General features: G+C 45.3%; 1 protein-coding gene across 2 annotated transcripts; it reads left to right on the top strand.

The window, feature by feature from the left end:
* The first annotated feature begins 9,550 nt into the window (after nucleotides 1-9,550).
* On the top strand, nucleotides 9,551-11,035 carry LOC124661652 (protein STAY-GREEN LIKE, chloroplastic-like). Of its 2 annotated transcripts, none has more exons than XM_047199525.1 (3): nucleotides 9,551-9,904; nucleotides 9,996-10,496; nucleotides 10,646-11,035. In XM_047199525.1, exons 1-3 carry the CDS (start codon nucleotides 9,758-9,760, stop codon nucleotides 10,745-10,747), a joined length of 750 nt encoding a protein of 249 aa, XP_047055481.1. In that variant the 5' UTR covers nucleotides 9,551-9,757; the 3' UTR covers nucleotides 10,748-11,035. The 2 variants fall into 2 exon arrangements, with proteins under 2 accessions (XP_047055481.1, XP_047055482.1); XM_047199526.1 differs by having other exon boundaries at nucleotides 9,793-9,904; nucleotides 9,970-10,496.
* The last annotated feature ends 12,709 nt before the right edge of the window (nucleotides 11,036-23,744 follow it).

Genomic DNA, 23,744 nt, shown 5'->3' with positions numbered 1-23,744 from the left:
GCCCGCGGCAGTGGTTGTGGTGGCGGCGTGGGCGCGACTCCGACGGCGTGCGGGTGGGCCAAGCAGCAGCGGGCGGTGGCGGCGGCGTGGAAGGGGGGCACAGGCGCGGGTCGAGCTGGGCGTGTTCTGTGGCTCAGGTGCGTCCCGACCATGCCTTATCCGCGCTCTTTGCCGTGCGGGGTTCTTTGCCGTGCGGCATAGCGCCTTTGCCGTGCGGGGCCTCTTTGCCGTGCGCAAGGCTTCCTTTGCCGTGCGGCAGGGTTCTTTGCCGTGCGCCTGCGCACGGCAACGAATTTTTATTTTTATTTTTACCATTTCATTTATAAGGGTGCTAGGATTATTTTGTACCCTTTAGTGCTGACATTGATATAAGGGATTTGAGGCTAGATATAGTATGCTTTGGTTCACTCAAAACCATTGTAGGAGGTTACATAGAATACAACTACTAACTTGTACAATTATTGTATTTGTATTTTCACGAGGGTCTGATCCTTGAGAGAAAGCCGTAAATAAGACTCGATCGTGAAGAGAAGGAGGAAAATGTGTACCATGCTAGGAAATGAATGAATGCATGCTCAAATTAGCAGAGCAAGAATAAAGGCTATGCAAATATCTTTACCTTGACCCCCCTCAGCAGATCGTATCCTGTCATGCCAGGCCGGCGATGAGTCGGTGACTACACGTGCTGACACACCGGAGCTGACACACCGGAGCTACAAAACCATGCATCATAAACCCTAACCCTAACCCTAAACCCTAAACCTATACCTAACCATAAATCCTTACCCTTTAACCTAAACCCTAGCCCTAGCCCCTAAACCCTAGCCCTAACCCTACACCTAACCCTAACCGGTAGATCGAGCACACCGTCGATCGTGTGATAATGGCTCTAGTCTGCGGGTATATGTGCCAAAGGGTCCCAATCTTGGTTCTCCATGTGTATATGTACTAAACAAACCTAAAAGAATGAAAAGTTACATTGGTGCACCCTCGCGCGGAGAAATCTAGGGGAGTAGACCCGCCGGGGCACACGTTCCGTTGTTTTGGGGGAGGAGGGGATAACGACCACCGGAGCACCGGAACCCCACCAAACCTTGCATGTGGACCTATGATATGTGTCAAAGTGTGGTGCAAGGTCTAATGGTGCAAAAGTAGCTCCCCTAAACCCTAAACCCTAAGCCGGGAGGCTTCGAGCCCTAAACCCCTCTAAATCCCTAAACCACGACGCCGGAGCTGCAGAACCATGCATCATAAACCCTAACCCTAACCCTAAACCCTAAACCTATACCTAACCAAAAATACTTACCCTTTAACCTAAACCCTAGCCCTAGCCCCTAAACCCTAGCCCTAACCGTACACCTAACCCTAACCGATAGATCGAGCACTGCCGTCGATCGTGTGATAATGGCTCTAGCTGCGGGTATATGTGCCAAAGGGTCCCAATCTTGGTTCTACATGTGTATATGTACTAAACAAACCTAAAATAATGAAAAGTTACATTGGTGCACCCTCGCGCGGAGAAATCTAGGGGGGGTAAACCCGCCGGGGCACACGTTCCATTGTTTTGGGGAGGAGGGGGATAACGACCGCCGGAGCACCGTAACCCCACCAAACCTTGCATGTGGACCTATGATATGTGTCAAAGTGTGATGCAAGGTGTAATGGTGCAAAAGTAGCTCCCCTAAACCCTAAACCCTAAACTGGGGAGGCTACGAGTCCTAAACCCCTCTAAATCCCTAAACCACGACGCCGGAGCTGCAGAACCATGCATCATAAACCATAACCCTAACCCTAAACACTAAACCTATACCTAACCATAAATACTTACCTTTAACCTAAACCCTAGCCCTAGCCCCTAAACCCTAGCCCTAACCCTACACCTAACCCTAACCAGTAGATCAGGCACACCGTCGATCGTGTGATAATGGCTCTAGCTGCGGGTATATGTGCCAAAGGGTCCCAATCTTGGTTCTCCATGTGTATATGTACTAAACAAACCTAAAAGAATGAAAAGTTACATTGGTGCACCCTCGCGCGGAGAAATCTAGGGGGTAGACCCGCCGGGGCACACGTTCCGCTGTTTTGGGGGGGAGGAGGGGGATAACGACCGCCGGAGCACCGGAACCCCACCAAACCTTGGATGTGGACCTATGATATGTGTCAAAGTGTGATGCAAGGTGTAATGGTGCAAAAGTAGCTCCCCTAAACCCTAAACCCTAAAGCTGGGGAGGCTTCGAGCCCTAAACCCCTCTAAATCCCTAAACCACGACGCAGAGCCGCAGTAACCATGCATCATAAACCCTAACCCTAACCCTAAACCCTAAACCTATACCTAACCATAAATACTTACCCTTTAACCTAAACCCTAGCCCTATCCCCTAAACCCTAGCCCTAACCCTACACCTAACCCTAACCGAGTAGATCGTGCACACCGTCGATCGTGTGATAATGGCTCTAGCTGCGGGTATATGTGCCAAAGGGTCCCAATCTTGGTTCTCCATGTGTATATGTACTAAACAAACCTAAAAGAATGAAAAGTTACATTGGTTCACCCTCGCGGAGAAATCTAGGGGGTAGACCCGCCGGGGCACACGTTCCGCTGTTTTGGGGGGAGGAGGGGGATAACGACCGCCGGAGCACCGGAACCCCACCAAACCTTGCATGTGGACCTATGATATGTTTCAAAGTGTGATGCAAGGTGTAATTCACCAAATGGTGCATGGCATGGATCCCCGGTCTGACATTCCTCACCTTCGGGCGATAACACTTAACAGATTCCTGGAAGTGTACGGTGAAGTGTCCCGCCGCGGGTATATCAGGGGCTAGACTGTGCCAAAGGGTGCCACACATGGTTTTCCATATGTCCATGGACTAAACAAACCTAAACCTATGAAAAGGTATATTGGTGGAACCTCGCGCGGAGAAATCTAGGGGGTAGACCATCCGGGGCCCACAGACAGCCGTTTTTAGGGGGGAATGACCCCCGGAGAACCGGAATGCCACCAAAACTTGCAAGTGGACCTAAAACCTAACCCTAACAAACCTAAAAGAATGAAAAAGTACATTTTGCACCCTCGCGCGGAGAAATCTACGGGGGTAGACCCGTCGTCCCGCTGTTTTTGGGGAAGGAGGGGGACGGCCGCGGAGCACCGGAACCCCGATATATGTGGGGGATGAGCATGGAGACTAATTTTGTATTGCACATAGTGTAATAAATAGTCATCAAAAAGAAAAACTAATTAACAAAATAAATATAAGTAGTAGATGAAATAAAATAGTTAGAAAAACAAATAAAATGTATATTGGCGCACGGCAAATGACCCTTTGCCGTGCAACTGGTCTGTCTGCACGGCAAAGGGGCGGGACACGGCAGTGCCCAGGCCTTTGCCGTGCATTGTTTCTTTGCCGTGCGGCTTGCAGGGACTTTGCCGTCCTACTATCTTTGCCGTGCGCTGCTCCCAGACTTTGCCGTGAGATACTGCTTTGACGTGCGCCAAGTCTTTCTTTGCCGTGCTAGGTTTCTTTGCCTGCGCTGCTCCCATACTTTGCCGTGCGTTTTGACGTTGCCGTGCGGTCTTCTTGCTGCGCACGGCAAAGATAGCAGCTCACGGCAAAGATAGGCTGCACGGTAGCGCCTGATTTTCCCGTAGTGAAAATCTGGTCGGGTGAGGTTTGCAATCCATGGTTGACTCGACTCTCGACCCCGACTCGATCTGGACTCGGATTCGGCTGTGGCTTTAAATTAATAGACGGGGACGGCACCACAACTCACCCCAAATCCCCACAATTACCGTAACCGTTCCGCGGCGAGTGCTCGGGCAGCCCGATCAGAAGGATCCACCAAACCTATGGCGGTCGAGGACGGCGACGAGGGTACGCGGAAAAGGAAGGCGGCCGGGGAATGTGAGGCGTTCGACATGTTCCCGGCGCAGGAGTCCCCCATCCGACATTGGGCTGAGCAACTCTGTAGGTCCGTGCACGTTGCCGCAGCTGGGAACGACAAGGTACTGAACGGGATCGCCGTGGAGCCTACTACCGTCGACCTCTTCCCGGATGACGGTGAGCTGCGGGAGAAAGTTGAGTTCATGCTGCTATCCTTCCCCGAGTCTGCGGCGTTGAGCGCGGAGCAGCTAGAGGTCGCGGTCGGCAGGATCGTCAAGGAGTCCAAGCCGGAGACTGCGTCTCTGGCCGCCCCAGGCATGGTCCGGATGACTGATGATGACATCGCCCTTTTGTTGCGGCTGATCGATGCCCCCACCGTCGATGAGCTCCCTGATGTCGGCGCTGGTGGGCTGTTCCCGCCGGGGTGGCTCGATGCTAGACGGAAGCAGCTAGAGGAAGAATGCCAGCTAGGGAAGAAGAAGGTTGGCGACAGTGCGGTGGTTGTGGACAAGGTCCGTGTCGATCTGCTCACCAAGGGCTACGTCGAGGTCCTCGAGGGTTACATGGAGGAAGAAGTTGATTTTGATCCCTACGAGGGGATAGTGCCCAAGGACTACAGCCATCTGGAGTTCTGCCCCGATGACTATGACGGGGAGGTGATGGTGGTGTTCTATGATGACGACGATGAGGACTGACAAAGAGTTGTGTCTTCAAATCTAGCTGGAGGGGAAGGATGGTGTTACTATTGATCTAGCTAGGTTCTGTTTATCTATCGCTTCTAGGCTATGTTTGCCACTGATCTGGACTGGAGTATATCCAAGTTATTTTACTGTAATCAACTCTTCCCATGCTTCTGCCTCTGTTGACATAGTTTCTTTTCATTGTAATAAAATAGACCTTTAGAGAGAACTAGCAAAGTGCATGTGCGTTTCAACGGGTTCAAATATAAATGTTGACACAGACATTAAATGACACTTGAAAATATATTGCCTACACGCATGATTTCTTCCTCTTACATGTTCCACTATATGTCTCTGCAAAAAACTTTATAAAAAGAGAAACAAAAGTAGCCCCTTATCTTCCAATTTTCTGTGTTTTAATATCACCAATACAATAGTGAAATTATCACACATAGACTTATGAGTCGATAGCAAAATCACTATGACAAATTTGTTAAGAATAATAGTGGTTACAATCGTGTAAAGCACACATTTATCACAGTTACAATCTGAGGCCTGGAGCATTCTACAAACAATGTCACAACTCAACTCCAGAATAGGCGGCCGGTAGGGCTGGACCCAAAACTTCAAGATCACGCCAGACCTCCGCGCGGAATGATTGCAAATGGACACACACAAATGATAACAAGTTAATTCAAACTCTGTCTGTCTGAAAACGAAATGACAGATCAACACATGTTGGAAAAAGGCATAAAAAGAAGAAACCATAAGCATCACTGGGACTACAAACAGATAACATGCAGCAAACCAATGCCCGAGAGTAAAACTGGCTAAACACAGTTTACGAATGGACTGAATATGACTTGCTTGACATTATTTCTGGAACTCAATGTTTATCACCTACTTCTAAAGCTACAATGAAGAATATGTCTATTGAGCTTACTAAAATTTGGAGTAATGACGAAATTAAGGCTAGACAAAGGTCTAGGGAAAGATACATCTTGAAAGGTGATCGTAACACTGCTTACTTCCATTATGTAGAAAATCAGAGGTGGAGGAAGAAGCAAATTGGTAGCTGCAAGGTGATACAGGGATGGTTGAAGATAACAAAGGTATGTTAGATATTGCTGTTAAATATTATAAAGACCTTTTCTACAAAGAATCTTGCCTTGATATTGATTTAATGGATGACTTTTGGGACCCTGAGGATATGGTGTCCCAAGAGCATAATGATATGCTTAATGCTGCTTTTTCTGAAAAAGAGGTAAAGGATGCAATCTTTGGCTCTTATGCTGAGGGTGCTCCTGAGCCTGATGGGTTTTCTTTTCTTTTTTATCAACACTTTTGGGAGCTCATTAGAGCCGATTTCATGGCTATGGTGAATGATTGGAATGGAGGGAAGCTGGACCTAGTTAGATTGAATTTCTCTTTATTGACTTTGATTCCAAAGGAGACTGAAGCTGTAACTATACATAAATTCAGACCCATTGCTTTAACCAATTGCAGTTTTAAAATTTTCTCTAAGTGTGCCACTAATAGGCTGTGTGTGGTTAGTGAAAAACTTATTTCCCCTAACCAAACAACTTTTATTAAGGGGAGGTATATTCTTGAGAGTGTTGTCTCTGCACATGAAGTTATTCATAATGCAATGCACAATGGTCAGTCTGGGTTTATTTTTAAGCTTGATTATGAGAAGGCATATGATAGGGTGGACAGAGATTTTCTTTTGAGAGTCATGAGGATGAGGGGTTTTAGCCCTAGATGGATGTCTATCATTGAGGGGATTTTCCATAATGGTTTTGTTGGTGTTAGGATCAATGATTGCAATAGTCAGTTTTTTTCTCACTAGTAGAGGTGTGAGGCAGGGGATCCCATATCTCCCATTCTTTTTTAACTTTCTGGCTGATATTTTCACTAAGGTCCTGTCCAAAGCTGCTGTTAATAGACAGCTAGATGGACTTATGCAAGAATTGGGAGGGGGTATCATTAGTATGCAGTATGCTGATGATACTCTACTCTTCCTAGAAAATAGTTTGCCTTCTGCCATAAGTTTGAAATGGATTCTGGCTTGTTTTGAGCATATGTCTAGCATGAGGATCAATTCCATAAGTGTGATCTAATTCCTATTAATGTGGATGAGAATGATGCACAGTTTATTGCTCAATCCTTGAGTTGTAAATTAGCTGATTTTCCTATGCAATATTTAGGAGTTCCCCTGCATCACAGTAAGCTTAGGAGAGAAGATATACAACCTGTTGTTGACAAAATACTCAAAAGAGCTGCTGGTTGGAGAGAGAAGCTTCTTAACCATGCTGCTAAATTAGAGCTAGTTAGAAGTGTTCTGGCTAGTATTCCTCTTTACTTACTTAGTGTGATCAAGTCTCCCAAATGGGCTATTACCCTTATTAATTCTTAGATGGCTCACTGCCTTTGGGACAATTATGAGGGGCATCATAAGTATCACTTACCTAATTGGGGTTTGGTCACTAGGAAAAAGAGTATGGAGGCTTAGGCATTCCTGATTTATCAGAGATGAATATGTGCTTGTTAGCATCTTGGATTAAAAGGTATCACTTAAATGAGAACAAGCTGTGAAAACAGATAGTTGAACAAATACAATGTTGCTAACCCCAACTTCTTCTCTTGCTCATCTAGTGGCGCCTCTCCCATTTGAAAAGGGGTTATGTGGGCTGCCAAAGCTGCTAAGATGGGCTATCAGTGGAAAGTAGGGGATGGTAGGAATATAAAATTTTGGGAAGATCATTGGTTTGGGTCTTGCAGCCTGGCCATTCAATATTGGGAAGTTTATTTCCTAGTTAATGAGCAGAATAAGACAATTGTTGATCTTTGGGATGGGTCTTCTCTAAAAGTAACCTTGAGAAGGTGTTTTGACCATAGATTATAGTTTCAAACAATTACTTGGTCTTAATCTTAAGATTTCAAACATGTCTGATATTACATCTCTTTGTAATGAAAAGAAAAGGAATAATAAGTACAATATGATCTTTGCTGCTATCTTGAGAACTATCTGGATTACCAGAAATGATCAAGTGTTCAATCATTCTCAATAGATTGGTATGCACCAATCGGCTGTGGAGACAAGTGGTTTAAAGTTGTGCTTAGTGGAAAATTCTACTGAAAGAAGAAGGAAGAGAAGAGCTGAATCTGTTGCTGAGCAAGTTGGTGATGTTGGTTCGGCCGCCGCCGCTGCTGTCGTGACCGGAGCCTAGCTGACGCCTCAGAAGATGGCAAGATCAACGCTGGAGGTATGTGACATGAACAACACGAGGGGGTTTGGCCCGATGTTGATCACGACTGAAGACCTGGCGAGGACCCTGGAGGCAAATGATCTGATTCTGATGGGTGACGGAGCAGGCTTCAAAGTCCTGGATCGTCCTTAATTTGTTAGCCTGGAGGTGCTGATGCTGTTGGTTTTGAGGCTGGTTCCATCTAGCCTTTTGGTGCTTGTCAGTAAAACTTCTAGTTTGTTTGGTCTGTAGCTTAAAACCTGGTATGTGTGCTTGTATGAAGTGCTAGTGGTCTGTAATGAAACAAATCTGAATGTTTTGTTTTTGTGCGTGACGCTTCAACAAAATGGTGCCAGGGTTTGGAGCCCTGTTTCTCTAAAAAAAACTTTCATAGGCAGCGGGCGTGTTTTTGAAAGTTTACCATAGAATCACTTATAGTGATACGATCTAGATCGGATGATCAAGAATAGATGGATGCAGGGATACATGAAAGTTGTGGATTCATAAGATGCGACGCCGATAAACATTTAAATAAAGTTATATCTTTACGAACAAACTTACTTTGAAGCTCTAGCTAGATGTAGCTGGGTTTTTTTAAACGAAAACGATATTTAGAAGTTTTAAAAAAATGAACAAAAATCTAGATGTACATAAGGCTGAATAATACGTATTCTGAAAAAAAATTCAATGCTAAATACCGTATACTTTCGGTTACCCAAAAATGAGAAATTATGATAAACTTTGATAGTTTGAAATGTGTAGTGTTCACTCTACTAAGATCCACTTTTTGTCTAGGCCAATGTATAAGGTGTTTCTTATTAAGGCTTTACACACATGTAGGGTACACGATTAGCAACATTTATTATTTTCAGATTTTTTCAAAAACATCCAAAACGAGGTTTTTGATTTTTTTTTCAAAGAAAATAGCTAATATTTTAGATAACAGGCCAATGGTCCGACGTCAAATTAATAACGCCTCCAACAATGACAAGATACATGGTGTTGAACCTAACTTATAAGATCAAAACACACATCCACATAAACCACCAAAGAAGCTACAATAGAAAGCGCGAACATCGGGCACAACTATTACAAAGAATACGCAAGATTAGGGCAGAAACTAAACAACAACATTGTCAGGCTTGGAGCTCACCCAAAAAACGGACCAACGAACACACACGCCATCGATAGACCTGCCTATCGCAGGCAAACCCGCCAGAGGCCGACCATCACGAGGAGCTGGCCAAAGCTGCCCATAAACCATCCCTTTATGAAGCATATTAAACTTCTAGCTCTACAAGTGTTCGTGTGAGAGTGTGAACGGTGGGAGTAGAAACATGTGGTCATCAGCTGAGTGCACATTTTGAGTGTGTATGAAGATCATTTTATTGATAACTTTTATTAAGATCTCTAACTCAATTTTATGTCCATTTTCTTCTTATTACTATAAATATTTTTACTACTATCTATAAACGCAAAAAAAAAAAAACGCAGCAACGCCCGAGGTCTTTTCTAGTCTTTGTAAGAAGATGGAAGATTTTGAATTCCACAAGGTACACCTAGATGAAAATGATGTCGATATGATTTAGCTAACTTCTTCTACATAAGGAACCTTGGTTTTGCGTGACTGTAACGAACCTTCTAGTAGTATTTTTAATTAATACGTACAACATTTTTAGAAAATGAGTTCGTTCTTCTGCAGTGCTCGTGTCACGGTGTCAGTCCATGAGTTTGGACGTGACCTGGAGACTTAGCTTGTGGCCTCCATGAGCTCTATCCACCTCTCTCTCACAGCCAGGTACATCCCTTTCTTGCTTTCTCTAATTTCTGGCCACTAGCCACCGGAGTCGGATCTTGAATCGGGCGGGCGGCTGGCCGGAGCAGCAGGAGGTGACGCCTGCAGGATGCCACGGCGAGCAGCAGCCTGCTGTTGATGCGAGATTCCCGATGGCGTCGCGCAGCGCCGCGCTCTGCTTCTCCGCCGCCGCAGTCGCCACCACCACGTCCACCGGCGGCAGGAGCAGCAGCCGGAATCGTCTTTGGGTCGTCTGCTGCGACAGCAGCAGGAAATCCGACCTGCTCTCTTCCTCCCTGGTAAGTAGTTCGGTTTTCTATGTTCTTACCTTCTTGTCCGCTCAACTCATCTGACAACAGAGCAGTGGCCTGTATGGTTGACGGCGTGCAGGCAGCCAAGGTGCTGGGCGCCCCGACGACCTTCGACGCGGAGAAGCTCACGGTGCAGTTCGCCAGGCAGGACCACCACCGCCGCCCGGCGTTCCCCAGAGCCTACACCCTCAGCCACTGCGACTTCACGGCCAACCTCACGCTGGCGGTGTCGGAGATCATCACCATCGACCAGCTCCGGCGGTGGCGCCCCGACGACGTCTTCGCCGAGTGGAAGCAGATGACCAGCTGCTCCGGGGGCCGCGGCGCCGGGGAGATGACCCTGCACCTGCACTGCCTCGTCAGCGGGCGCAACCCGCTGCAGGGGCTGGCGGCAGGGTTCAGGTACTACGTCTTCTCCAAGGAGCTGCCGCTGGTGCTCAAGGCGGTCGTGCACGGCGACGCCGCGCTCTTCGCCGGCCGCCCGGAGCTCATGGACGCCCAGGTGTGGGTCAACTTCCACTCCGCATCCACCAAGTACAACCGGATCGAGTGCTGGGGGCCCCTCAGAGAAGCTGCTGAGGTAATGCTTCTTCCTTCTTCTTCCTCGTTGCATATATATAACCGATGATGATCTGAACAATGCAATGCTTCGTCGTCCATGGATGATGGATCGATCCATATATACATACACGGCGAATTCTCATCTGATTGTGGACGAATGGACTGCAGAGGAATCTGCTGGACGGGCGGCTCGACCAACTGCAGAGCGAGATCAGCAAGAGACGAAGGAAATGGAGCATATTCAACGCCCTCGTCTCGCTTTTCCTATGATCCAATCCATCCCATCCCATCCCATCCCATCCGGGTATATATGTACATTGAGTCATTGAGATTTAAGAGATAGGGTAAACGAGCATTGCATTGTAAGTAAGAAGGAAAGAGGGTCCCAACAATCTTTCATTCTTTGCTGCGCGCGTCTGTCTGGTCCTTCCTTGACAAGCGATAACTCTAGACGACCTTGCTCTTCAGATGTAGCAGTCGAGTCGCCTTCTTGTTAAGCAAGCATTCGATCGATTCCTTTGACTGTTGAAATGAATCAAGCTGACATTTTCTTGTTTCTTTGGATAGTTGGAATACCATCATACGGATCTGCCTTTTTTTTCAGTTGTAAACCTCTTATACATTATGATCAGCACTAATATTCTTTAAACTAAATCATGATAGCAGCATTGTTTAAGAAAACTTGCACAATACATATATTTTGATAAATTTCGAATTGAATTGAATTTTAATTATTTACATAGTGGGACATACATTTATTTCAACCTAGAACTAATATTATTACATAGTGGGACATATACCACTGAATCTGTATCTACACTTGATTTTTTTTTCAATGGTAAATTTTACTGATCAACTTGACAGTCAAAATGAAATAATGTATCCATGTAAAGAGGGAATTACTAGCACATTGTGTAGTAAAAGATTTGGAAAATGATACAAACCAAAACATCAAAGGAGAAAAAACAACGAAAGTAAGAAAGCGAGCCCACTACTGCCCAAAGTTAGAGCAGATGGAGATGGGGATAAGATAAATAGAGGTTACAAGTATTGAGTGCATGCTTATCTCGCACTCTCCTTCAATAACATAGGTTGCTCCCAAATGGTACTGACTGATCTTCTTGGTAGCCACCGATTCAGCAACAATTTCAAATAATTCTTTATTAGCAAACTCCAAATAATTCTTTCCCTGGCTTGGAATTGTAGCATCGTGCATTGAGTACTTGTACCTATTTATTTTTCCGTTTTTTTTTTTGTTTCTCTACTACTCCTACTTCTTTTGTGTTGTGATCAAGAATTTGCTTTGCTTGTAGAGCTAGGATTCTGTCATTCTGTGTTTGCGTGTTCATCTCTTGTGTCATTCTCTCTTCAAAGTGTTTTGTGTGTCCAAAGCAATATATTCCTACTCTTTCTTCTTCTTTTGTTTTGGGTAAAGAAGGAAGAAGGAAAATAGTCTCCACACGAGATGGATGCATGCTTGCAATTTGCATTTTTTTTTCTTCGAAATGGGGTATTATCCCCAACTTCTGCATCAATCGATGCACACAACTCTCTTTATTACCCAAAGTATCAAAATATCAAGTATGAAAGTTTTACAACTCAAAGATCATGCAATTTGCATGCATTGGTCATTCTTCTTTTTCTAATTCGAACTAGGTGATTCGGTTGATTGTTCTCTCATTTTTTATTAGGAAGTGAACATATTATCCATGCACACAGCTAAATTCTGTCGAATTTTCTAAACTGAGATGCGGAGTATAATCATAATGGTGATATCTTCAACGTGTGTCACGATTTGCAATATACTTGGGACAAGCTAACACGATGACACAGCAAATGGCTACCCGAGCTATAGATAGCGTTCCGATTCAAACACATAAAGATGTTTGTTGAGTTAGCTAGCTGCTTTTCTTTGTTTAATCTTTGTTCGCTACACGATGCAATTCCATTTCTAAATATATTGTGAACACCCTAAGGGGGTGACATAGCTGCAGGGATGCGAGTCGATGTAGCAGCTGAATGCTAAGACGTGTTAGCAGCCAGTAGCGCGTACCAAGAATGACGTCGCTGCGGCCTGAAGGGACGGCGCAGTGGCAACCCATGGCTCCTTCTCGAGTGAGCTCCGGTCCGACACTGTAGTTTCCAGCTCTTCTACGAGTCCTCGTAGGCGTTTTGGGAGCATGTTGGTCGCTCTTCCGGTTATACCTTCTTTGGTAGTTCGTGTGGGTGTGTGGTGTCGTTCTGTAAGCTGGATTCAGCACTTTGTATCGTTCTCGCTGTTGGTGACTTTATTAATTCAAAGTTAGCACTTGAGTGCCTTTTATCTAAAAAAAAAACCCATAGCTCGATTGGTGACCTGGGATATGCACCGGTATTTTTTTTTCAATCATGGTTTCTCGGTCAGTACTCGATCCGGCCAGCGTTTATGTCTGTCTTTGTGTTCACCGATTCAGACGATCTCCGCACCACCAAGCAAAGTGGAATCTTGAAAGATTTTTGTTAGTAGAACTGTTTCTCAAAAGATAGGATTTGCAGAAGAAATATCACGATTTTAAATTGACTGGCCCATTGCATAATGCATATACATGGAGATTCAGATTCTAGGTTCCGTCCGGGTTATGAACCCCAATGTACGAGGAGTCTAGCATGAAGAATACAGCAGAGTCCCTCTGAAAAAAGGAAAGCTGAGATCTTGTGGAGATCTCGTGCCGTCACGCGTCTTGCTTTGGAAGAAACTTATTGGGATTTCTGCCATACGTCTTACCCGTGAGCCGTGGCGATATATAAGCACATCCCCAGTTTGACGGTCTCGGTCGATATCGAGCGAACAAAACCATCGGTTCCTTGCGCTTCACCGTCATCGAGTTCAAGGCAAGGTACCCGCTGCCTATATCTGTGTGGTCTATTTCTATCTTCCTAGAGTCGTTGTTGATCTAATCTCTAAACGTACGTACGCCTTTAGCCAGGCTACTACTACTTGATGATCATCATTCGTTGTGTTTATTAATTTGGGGGTGGATGATAAGATCTGTGCTTCTTGCTTCACATCTTATGAAAGACGATGAAGATACTCGACTATGTTTTAGTCTTTTTCGCCGCTCATGTTTGGTGGTCTCATTGAACAGATGAAGATCTTCGTCAGCACCCTCGCCGGCGAGACGATAACCGTCAAGGTCGACCCCTCGGACACCATCAACGTTGTGAAGGCCAAGATTCAGGACCAGGAGCGCCTTCTCTTTGGCAAGATGGAGCTAGACGACAGACGCACGCTAGCTGATTACGGCATTGAAGACGAATCCACACTTCACCTTGGTCTGGGGACTAACAGGGAGATGCAAATCTTTGTCAAAGGTTTGACTGGCAAGACCATCAGCATTTGGGCTAAGGAATTGGATACCGTCGGGAGTGTCAAGGCCAAGATCCATGCCCTCAATGGCATCCCACCGGACGACCAGTGCCTCATGTATGGAGGGCGTGGCATGATTGACGATAGAACCTTGAAGGACCGTGGCATCACAAATGAGGCGACACTTCACCTGTCGCTCCGCCTCCAGTCCTGCAAAAAATGCCCGGGTGTAAGGGTATTTTACCCTTATCCATTATTTTGGTAACAATGACACCGTGCTAGTGTATTTGGACTAATACATGGCTACAAGATGATTCCCAGGTATTAGCCAAAGAGGTATAAAGGTGTATCAATGGAAGAAGAAGGCAATGGAGACCCCCCCAATTCGACGAAAGAATCAACAGGATTTTCCTGTGTCTGGCCGGTCAGCGGCCCGGTCGGACCGGCTCTGGCACCGGGCAGCCCGGTCAGAACCGGCTCCGGCGCTTGTGCCATCCGGGCAGGATCCAGTAAAGGGGGGCAAGGCCTCCGGTCGTCGCCCGGTCTCCAGCCCGGTTCGGACCGGAGCATCCGGTCATCGTCCCGGTCGGACCGGGCTACCAACCGGCTGCCCCCGGCGCCAACCGGATTTCGCGCTTGTGCCATCCGGGCGCATTCCAGTAAGCCCAGAAGCTCGTCCGGTCAAGCTCCGGTCCATGCTCCGGTTGAAACCGGCCGGCCCGGTCGAGAGCCCGGTCTGACCGGCCTGTGCACCGGCCGGCCCGGCGCCAAACCCGGTCAACCGGATTCCTCGAAGAAAATCTGATGTGGCAAGTTGACCAACGGCTATTTTTCGAAGAACACTATAAATAGGCCTTCTCCTACCTCTGAACTGTTAGGCAACATACTATAAACTGTTCTTGAGCTCTCTCTCTCCTACTCCATTGCTAGAAACACCAAAAGCCTCGAGATCTCCCTCCTCCTCCACCCAAACTCAAATCCCTCCGGGAATCACTAGAGGAGGACCCGATCTACCGTTCTACCAAGCCAAATCTCATTCCCCCTTGTATTCATCGAGAAGCTTGCTTCCTAGGGTTCCTTGGAAACCCTAGGTGGGCAAGAGGAGTCCGGAAGCATCCGGCTGTGGATTTGCTCCGGGCAAGATTGTGAAGGTTTGGAGGCTACCTCAAAGTCTACCACAAGTGAGTGAGCTATTCCTTCGTGGGATAGGCTCCGGAGAATAGGGTGAGCCTTCGTGGCGCGGGGAATCCTTCGTGGGACCTCCACTCCTCCAAACGTGACGTACCTTGTTGCAAAGCAAGGGAACACGGGAATACATCCTCGTCTCCGCGTGCTATCGGTTATCTCTAACCGAACTCCTTACTTGTGATTTAACTGCCTGTGAGAGCCTTCGTGCTTGAGTTAGTTGTATCCTCATATAGGTTGCTTCACCTAGTTTGCATTAGGCTCATCTTTATATTCCGCAAAGCCTAATATTGCAAAGAAATAATTAAAATTTGTAGAAACCTATTCACCCCCCCTCTAGGTTTACCATCTCTATACTTTCAATTGGTATCGAGCCTGGACTCTTATTAAGGGCTTCACCGCCTTAAGAGTGAGATGGATAAACTCTTCGAGGGTCTAGATGACGACTCTAACCTTTCGGTTAAAGAGATGAAATCTAGATTCTTGGCATATGATGCCGAGAAGAAGAAAAAGGAGGATGAGCTACAAAACCAAATGACAGAAATGACTGCCATGCTTAAGAACCTAACTCGCGGGTGGAACTCTTAGTGGGGCTTCGGCTTCTAAAGAATCCTACCATGAGGTTGACCATAACTATCCCGAAACACTTCACCCATGCCTCATATAAACCATAGTGGGACCGTTCCCCATTACGATGGAACTCACTTTCCTCATTGGAAATCCGCTATGGAATCTCATATTCGCAGCTGCAAGTGTGGAGCTATGGGAGCTCATTGTTCATGGACATCGGGAGCCACAAGATCCTACTCGGTTGACCTCCACCGAGTTCTACAACCGTCAACTCAATGCATCCGCACGTGACAAGATTAGAAGTGGCATCAACCGCAAGCTTCTAGATCAAGTTGATGACATTGTCTCCGCTAAAGAGTTGTGGGATCGGATCGTAGTACTCCAAGAGGGAACCGATTTGATCCAATCATCTCTCTATGAGACTCGCAAAGCAAGAGGCCTACCAGTTCATGATTCGAGATGGAGAATCCGTATTCGATGCCTATGCTAAGCTTGGTGCTCTGAAAGTAAGGGTCAAGGGTCTTGGTGCTGAGAAGTACAATGACGGATTCGAGATGAACGAAGTCTTCATAAAATCCAAGGTCATTGCTATGATTGCCGTCAAACAAGAAGACACCAACCTTGGACTCAACTTGCAAATCATGACCAAGAGTGCCGATCTCAACTCCGATGATCTAGTCTCCTATGTGGCCGCCAATGAAAACATGGCCAAAGCCGGAAAGAGGCTCAAGGCAATGAACCGTGTTGATGAAGCCTCACACAATCATGAAGCGTCACACAACCTTGCCCTCAAGGCTAGAGCTGACCATGGAGGAGAAGAAGAATATGAAATTGAAGAAGATGAGGATATGACTTCAACTAGTGACATCGTCACCGACTTTGCCTTCTTTGCCAAGAAGTACAAGGGAAAGTTGCCTATGCTTCTCAATGACAAGAAGAAGAAGAGAACTTGCTACAATTGTGATGAAGATAGCCACTTTGCAAATGAGTGCCCTTATGAGAAAAGGGTAGACAAGCCAAGATTCATCAAAGGGGTCAAGCCAAGATTGAAGCCAAACCCAATCAACGACCGATTCAAGAAGAACAAGGGAAGAGCTTTTGTTGGAGCCGAGTACTTGTCCGATGATGAAGAAGAAGATGAGGAGAAGGAGGCCGGGGTGGCCGGTTTGGCTTAGTCCAAGCCCGGGTCACTCTTCACATATGACTACTCCAAGGACTACTCCACGGAGAATGATGTTGGTTCCTCCTTCATGGCAAGAATCACTCAAGAGGATGACTCCGATGACTCTTCCTCCTCTTCAATCGTTGGCTCTTGTCTTATGGCAAGGGAAACCAAGGTAATGGAACCCCCACCTTCCCTATCTAGTGTTCTTGATGATGAAAATGAAAATCAAGATGAACTAAGTGTGCTTAAGGAACTTTACAATGTTAGATGCACCCTTCGTGGTAAAGCTCTTGTCAAGTTTGATTTCTTGATGGACTCTCTCAAAGAAAAGGATGAGTCCATTGAGGAATTAGAATATCAATTGGATGAAAAGGAACGGAGATTCAATCTCCTAAGACAAGAGCTAAAAACCGAAAGGTGCATATCTCAAGGCCTTAAGCAACAAATTGAAACCTATGAACTTGATAAAGTTAAGGATCTAGAAACTATTGATAGGGCTCAATCTTTGACTCAAGTGCTCCATACCTCAAAGGAGGAACTTGAAGTTGCTCATGCTTCTCTCACTAGGGATCTTGACCACCTTGAAAGAGCTAACAAGCTTGTAAAGGATGAGCTCAAGAAACTTGGAGAGAACCATGACCTACTCCAAGAAACCTACATGAAAGCACTTGAATCAATGAAGGATCCCATTGTTGTTGAAAAGCATGCTAGTTCCCCTACATCTTTTACTAATGAGCATGCTAAGCTTGTTGAGGAACATGTTCGTTTACAAGAGGAACTCTCTTTGCATGTTGAGACCAATGCATATCTTGAATCCTTGGTGACTAAATATGGTCTCGACTATCATCCTAATGAATCCTCTTGTGAGCATGCATCTATTCTTGAGGAAAATGTTAGGTTAACAAAGGAACTTGCAAAGTTCACCACCGCCAAGAACAAGATGGGATTGGATGACCTCTTGAGTAAGCAAAGGTCAAACAATCAAAAGTATGGACTTGGATATGTTCCCAAGTCTCACAAGAAGAACAACTACAAGAAGGAGAAACCCGCTCAAGATAAGAACAAGAAGGTCACTAATAATGGCAAAGCCTCAAGGGGCAAAGCCACTAGTGGTGACCGCACGGGGCCAAACGATCACTATGCATTATTTATTGATTATTATGGTGATGTTTATGCTAACTATGTTGGCCCTCCTAATGGCTATGCTTATAGAGGGTACTCAATTTGGGTACCAAAAGATATTGTTGCCATTGCAAAGGAACCCATTAATCGATGGGTTCCTAAATCCTCTACTTGATTTTGTAGGGGTATTCCTCCGTGGTCCAAAATGGGTGTTTGATAGTGGATGCACCAATCATATGACCGGAGGAAAAGGTGTGCTTGATCAATTCATTGAAGATATCAACAAGAAGTCAAGCATTACCTTTGGTGACAACTCAAAGGGAAAGGTACTTGGGTATGGCAAGGTAGCAATCTCTAAGGACTTGTGCCTTGAGCTGGTTATGCTTGTTGAACACCTTGGCTATAACTTACTTTCTATATATCATCTTGCCGATGCCGGTTACAATTCATATTTCACTAAATATTATGTGCAAGTCTTTAGGAGTGACAATCTCAAATTGGTCCTTGTTGGATATGTGGAGAACAACCTTTACGTGGTTGACCTCTCGAAAGAGAGCCCCTCCTTCTCCACATGTCTAATGGCGGCCAAGCATGACGAAGGTTGGTTGTGGCATCGCCGCCTTGGTCATGTTAACATGAGGAATCTTAAACAACTCCTAAAGGGTGAGCATATTGTGGGACTAACCGGCGTTTCTTTTGAGAAAGATCGTGTTTGTAGTGCATGTGTAGCCGTAAAGCAACTCAAGAAGAAGCATCCCATCAAGAGTATTGTCTCCACATCTAGGCCTTTGGAGCTCCTTCATTTGGATCTCTTTGGGCCATCACATTATGATACTCTTGGTGGGAGCAAGTATGGACTTGTCATTGTTGATGATTACTCAAGATACTCTTGGGTCTTTCTCCTCAAGACTAAGGACGAGACCCATAGAGAGTTCATCACCTTCGCCAAGAAAGCTCAACGTATGTATGAATCCGAGATCAAGGCAATTAGGACCGACAATGGCACCGAGTTCAAGAACTACACTATGCAAGAGTTTGTTGATGATGAGGGCATCAAGCATGAGTTTTCGGCACCATACACCCCTCAACAAAACGGTGTTGTTGAAAGGAAGAACCGGACTATCATTGAGATGGCAAGAACCATGTTGAGTGAATTCAACTCACCCCACAACTTTTGGGGAGAAGCCATCTCTACGGCCGTCCACTACTCCAACCGGCTCTTCCTCCGTCCCCTCCACAACAAAACCCCATACGAGCTCCTTACCGGTAACAAGCCTAATGTCACATATATTCGTGTCTTTGGATGCACATGCCTTGTTAAGAACAACAAAGGAAAGCTCGGTAAATTTGAAACTAGAACCATAGAGGGTATATTTGTTGGATATGCGGAGAACTCTCACGCCTATAGATACTACAACCGATCCTCCGGGACCATTGAAGTATCTTGTGATGTGGTGTTCTTGGAGGATAATGGCTCCCAAGTGGAGCAAGTTGTTCCATGTGTTGCGGGTAATGATGATGATCCATCTAGTGCCATCAAGCATATGGGCATTGGACACATCCGGCCCATGGAGGTTCATAATGATGATCAAGATGATGGAGTAGATGTTTCAAGCACGCCACAAGTGGAGCCTAGCTCAACTCAAGCCGAACCATCATGTGCAACTCAAGAACCATCCTCTACTCAAGATGAGTCACAATCCGAAGAACAAGAAGAAGATCCTCATTCCATGGAGCAAGATCATGATGACGATCAAGAAACATCCTCAACTCATGATCAAGCTCAAATGGTCCCTCATGATCAAGTACTAGCAAGAGATGAATTCATTGATCATGAAGGAACCGTTCGGAAGATCAAGGCCGCTACAAGGGCAAGCGACATGAAAGTGGATCAAGTCCTTGGTAGCATCTCAAGAGGAGTGGTAACTCGTAGACACCATGCATTACTTATCACTTATTGTCAACATCATGCTTTTGTGTCTAGTTTTGAACCACTCAAGGTACATGAAGCCTTGGTCGATCCGGATTGGGTAATTGCCATGCAAGAAGAATTGGAGTGTTTCACTCGCAATGAAGTATGGTCTCTAGTTGAGAGACCCAAGGATCATCGCATCAATGTCATTGGGACCAAATGGGTATTCAAGAACAAGCAAGATGAGAATGGCATTGTTATACGAAACAAAGCAAGGTTAGTGGCGCAAGGGTTTGCCCAAATAGAAGGTATGGACTTTGAGGATACCTTTGCGCCGGTAGCCCGTCTTGAAGCTATTCGTCTTTTGCTTGCATTTGCATCTTTCCACAATTTCAAATTATATCAAATGGATGTGAAAAGTGCATTTTTGAATGGTCCCCTAAAAGAAACCGCATATGTGGCACAACCCCGGGTTTCGAAGACCCATGCCGACCCAACCACGTGTACTTACTCCATAAGGCACTCTATGGTCTCAAGCAAGCTCCGCGTGCTTGGTATGAGTTCCTTAGGGATTTCTTACTACATGATGGGTTTTGCATGGGTACGGTCGATTCCACCCTTTTCACCAAGCGGGTTAAAGGGGTGGCCTCTTTATATGTCAAATATATGTTGATGATATTATTTTTGGTGGAACTAACCCCAATCATAACAAAGCTTTTGAGCTATTGATGACTAGGAAATTTGAGATGTCCATGATGGGAGAGTTGAAGTTCTTTCTAGGCTTCCAAGTGAGGCAACTTGCAAAAGGCACCTTCATCTCTCAAGAAAAATATGTGAAGGACATGCTCAAGAAATTCAACATGACCAATGCGAGTCCAATGAAGACACCCATGCCCGTAAAGGGGCAACTTGGTTCATGTGACGGTGAGAAGGATGTGGACATAAAGGTATACCGCTCCATGATAGGATCCTTGCTCTACCTTTGTGCCTCTAGGCCGGATATCATGCTAAGTGTAGGGATGTGTGCTCGTTTTCAATCCGCTCCCAAGGAGAGCCATTTAGTGGCGGTCAAACGGATACTAAGATACCTTGTTCTCACTCCTACTCTCGGGCTATGGTATCCAAAGGGGTCAACCTTTGAACTCATTGGCTATTCGGATTCCGATTGGGCCGGTGATAAGGTTGATCGGAAGTCTACCTCCGGGGCTTGCCAATTTATTGGCCGGTCATTGGTGAGTTGGTCATCCAAGAAACAAAACTCCACCGCCCTATCCACCGAAGCCGAATACATATCCGCGGCATCTTGTTGCACTCAATTGTTATGGATGAAGCAAACCTTGAAAGACTATGGTGTGTCTCTTGGTACGGTGCCTCTTCTTTGTGACAATGAAAGTGCAATAAAGATCGCCAACAACCCGGTTCAACATTGTCGCACCAAACATATTGACATTCGCCATCACTTCCTACGTGATCATGTTGCCAATAAGGATATTGATCTCATTGATGTGGGAACAACCTACCAATTGGCGGATATTTTCACTAAGCCTTTGGATGAAGCCCGCTTTGTTAACTTGAGAGGAGAACTTGGTATTCTTGATCCTAAAAACTTGGATTGATTAACTTCTTGCACTATATTCTTGCATTTATCTTGCTATCTAGCTTAGAGGCATAGCACATATGGGGATAGTCATCTTACCATGTCTTGGTATGATGCATACCTATGTGTGCAACATAAATAGACCCAATGTCATTATATGGACCCAAGCATGTCTCTTCGCGGTCACATGACATTTGCGCTTTCACATAGGGGAGTAATCCCCCGCCCCTCATTGAGCCTTCATTACAACTTGATTTGACTATATAAGGCCAAATGATCTTATTGCCAAAACTATTTCAAAATGCTTTTATGATTCTTGATATACTTCGAATCATGCCCATTGTAGCTATTTGTATCTTGTTTGCATTTTCACTCCAATGGGTATGCCTAGAGAACTTTGTGTTTCCCAACCCCATGTCTATGCTCATCTCATCATCGTCTATCTATCTATATGTACATGTCATCATCTGAGCATTCATACACATTTACACAAAGAATAGGGGCAAAAAGAGGCAAAACTAGACAAAACTCGGGCACAAATGCCCTGGCCGGTCTCTCGGCCCGTTGGACCGGCCTTTGCGCCGGGCCAGCCGGCCCCGCCCGGTCGACCAGGCGCCCGACCGGCCGCGCGACTCGATATGTTTTTGAGGGGGTTACCCTTGGGGTCATCTTCCTCATTCTTCCCCAACTCCCACACCACCATGGCCGGCGCCCCCAACACCTCCATCAAGATCTAGGCACTTCCCACCACAAGAACTTCCCCAAACTCCACCACACCATAGATCGGGGCCCTTGGAACATCTCCACCGAAGGATTTGGTCCCTCTCCAACTAGTTTGGGAATTTTTGGAGTTCTTGGTTTTGAAGCCCTACCTTGTGTTCTTCTTGCTCCCTTGACCAAGAAGGACAATGTCTTCGGTAATGTACTCTCCTTTCCTCCCTATTCTCTAGTCCTCCTCACACATTGCAAGATCTTGCCAAAATTTGAGGACATCTTAGGGTTAGGGTTAGGGTTTGCAAGTCCTCATGCCTTCAGGCCTTGTTTACTTCTGGGGTATTTTTATCCTCTAGGGGTTTGGGGATGAGAGGGGATTTGGTGAAAACATCCCTTTCACCCAATCCCCACTTTTCCCCGGATTTCCCTAGATTTCCCTAGATTTCCCCACACCCTTCCCCACAGACTCTAGTTACTTTATTTTGGGGATGAGAGGGGATATAAGAGGTATGAGATGGGATAACTAAAAACGCAATCTTTACACCACACAACATGATAATGGACAAAGTTTCAAAAAAAAAAACATGATAATGGACAACCACTAAATTAAAAGCTCAATCTTTGATTGTGTAATGCACAACCAGTTCATAACCAAGTATTAGGTATAATTTTAAACGGCATTATACAAACAGTATTTAACATGAACTCATTGTAATGCAATTTTCTCGAACAGGAACAGAGATGCAACAACTTGACAAATAAGTATCCCAATATCGGTATCATTTAGCTCTGATGACTCATCGGAGCTGCAGTCCATGGCAGACCTGGACAAAAAAGAAATTTTCAGAGACAAGACATCGCTAGAATAAAACACAACAAGATATCTGATTAGGAAAACTTCCATGACAATAATTTATAGTGCATGACAGAGACGTGGACGCAATGCTATATTGTTCATACATAGATACAAACAAGTGATCAGTTCATCATATTTTCACAAGTCACAGGGAACCAAGGTGCAGGTATCTATAAAAAAAATGACATAAACATGTATATATCAGTAGAGACTTTGGCCATATAAATAGCCAGGTACCGGTAGCCTCATACCATCTTTTAGCATCTGTACAGACCTTAATAGCATATGTTAATGCTACTGCTCAATAATAGCAACAGTACATAAGTATGCAGGCATCAAATTACTGTCAGCAACTACACCATGCTTATAGCATTATCATTCAAGCAACTCCTACGCCTATAGCATTATCATTCAACAAGCAAGAGTGAAAAGAATCTATAAATGATACACTGTGTTGAGACAATATGGCTATGGATAAAGTTGAACACACATACCAGAATCATGCCTAGATACTCAACAAATACAAGCTGTCACACTTCTTGGAATTCAGCATATATATACATAACATTCCTTGCATAACAACAGCAAGCTAGAATTTTCCCCAAACATATAAATTAGTACTACATCTTTACATCTCGACTATGAGAAAAGGGGTATAAAGGGTTATTTCAAATCCAATCACGTCCACGTTAGTCAAATTATTAATCAGATGAATACACGCACATAAACAGGTGGGAATCGTTGCTAAAAAGGCCACTGCAACTAGTGTCCAACTAAACTCGGCCGTTCCTTTCGTAAGC

This window comes from Lolium rigidum, chromosome 6, assembly GCF_022539505.1.
Source record: "Lolium rigidum isolate FL_2022 chromosome 6, APGP_CSIRO_Lrig_0.1, whole genome shotgun sequence".
Taxonomy (NCBI): domain Eukaryota; kingdom Viridiplantae; phylum Streptophyta; class Magnoliopsida; order Poales; family Poaceae; genus Lolium; species Lolium rigidum.
This window is presented reverse-complemented; position numbering and strand designations above follow the sequence as displayed.

Bases quoted from the DNA above. Each gene is read 5' to 3' on its own strand.
- LOC124661652 (XM_047199525.1), top strand. From the start codon at position 9,758: ATGGCGTCGCGCAGCGCCGCGCTCTGCTTCTCCGCCGCCGCAGTCGCC. The intron at 9,905-9,995 runs GTAAGTAGTTCG...GACGGCGTGCAG, and splicing joins ACCTGCTCTCTTCCTCCCTG to GCAGCCAAGGTGCTGGGCGC. The intron at 10,497-10,645 runs GTAATGCTTCTT...AATGGACTGCAG, and splicing joins CCCTCAGAGAAGCTGCTGAG to AGGAATCTGCTGGACGGGCG.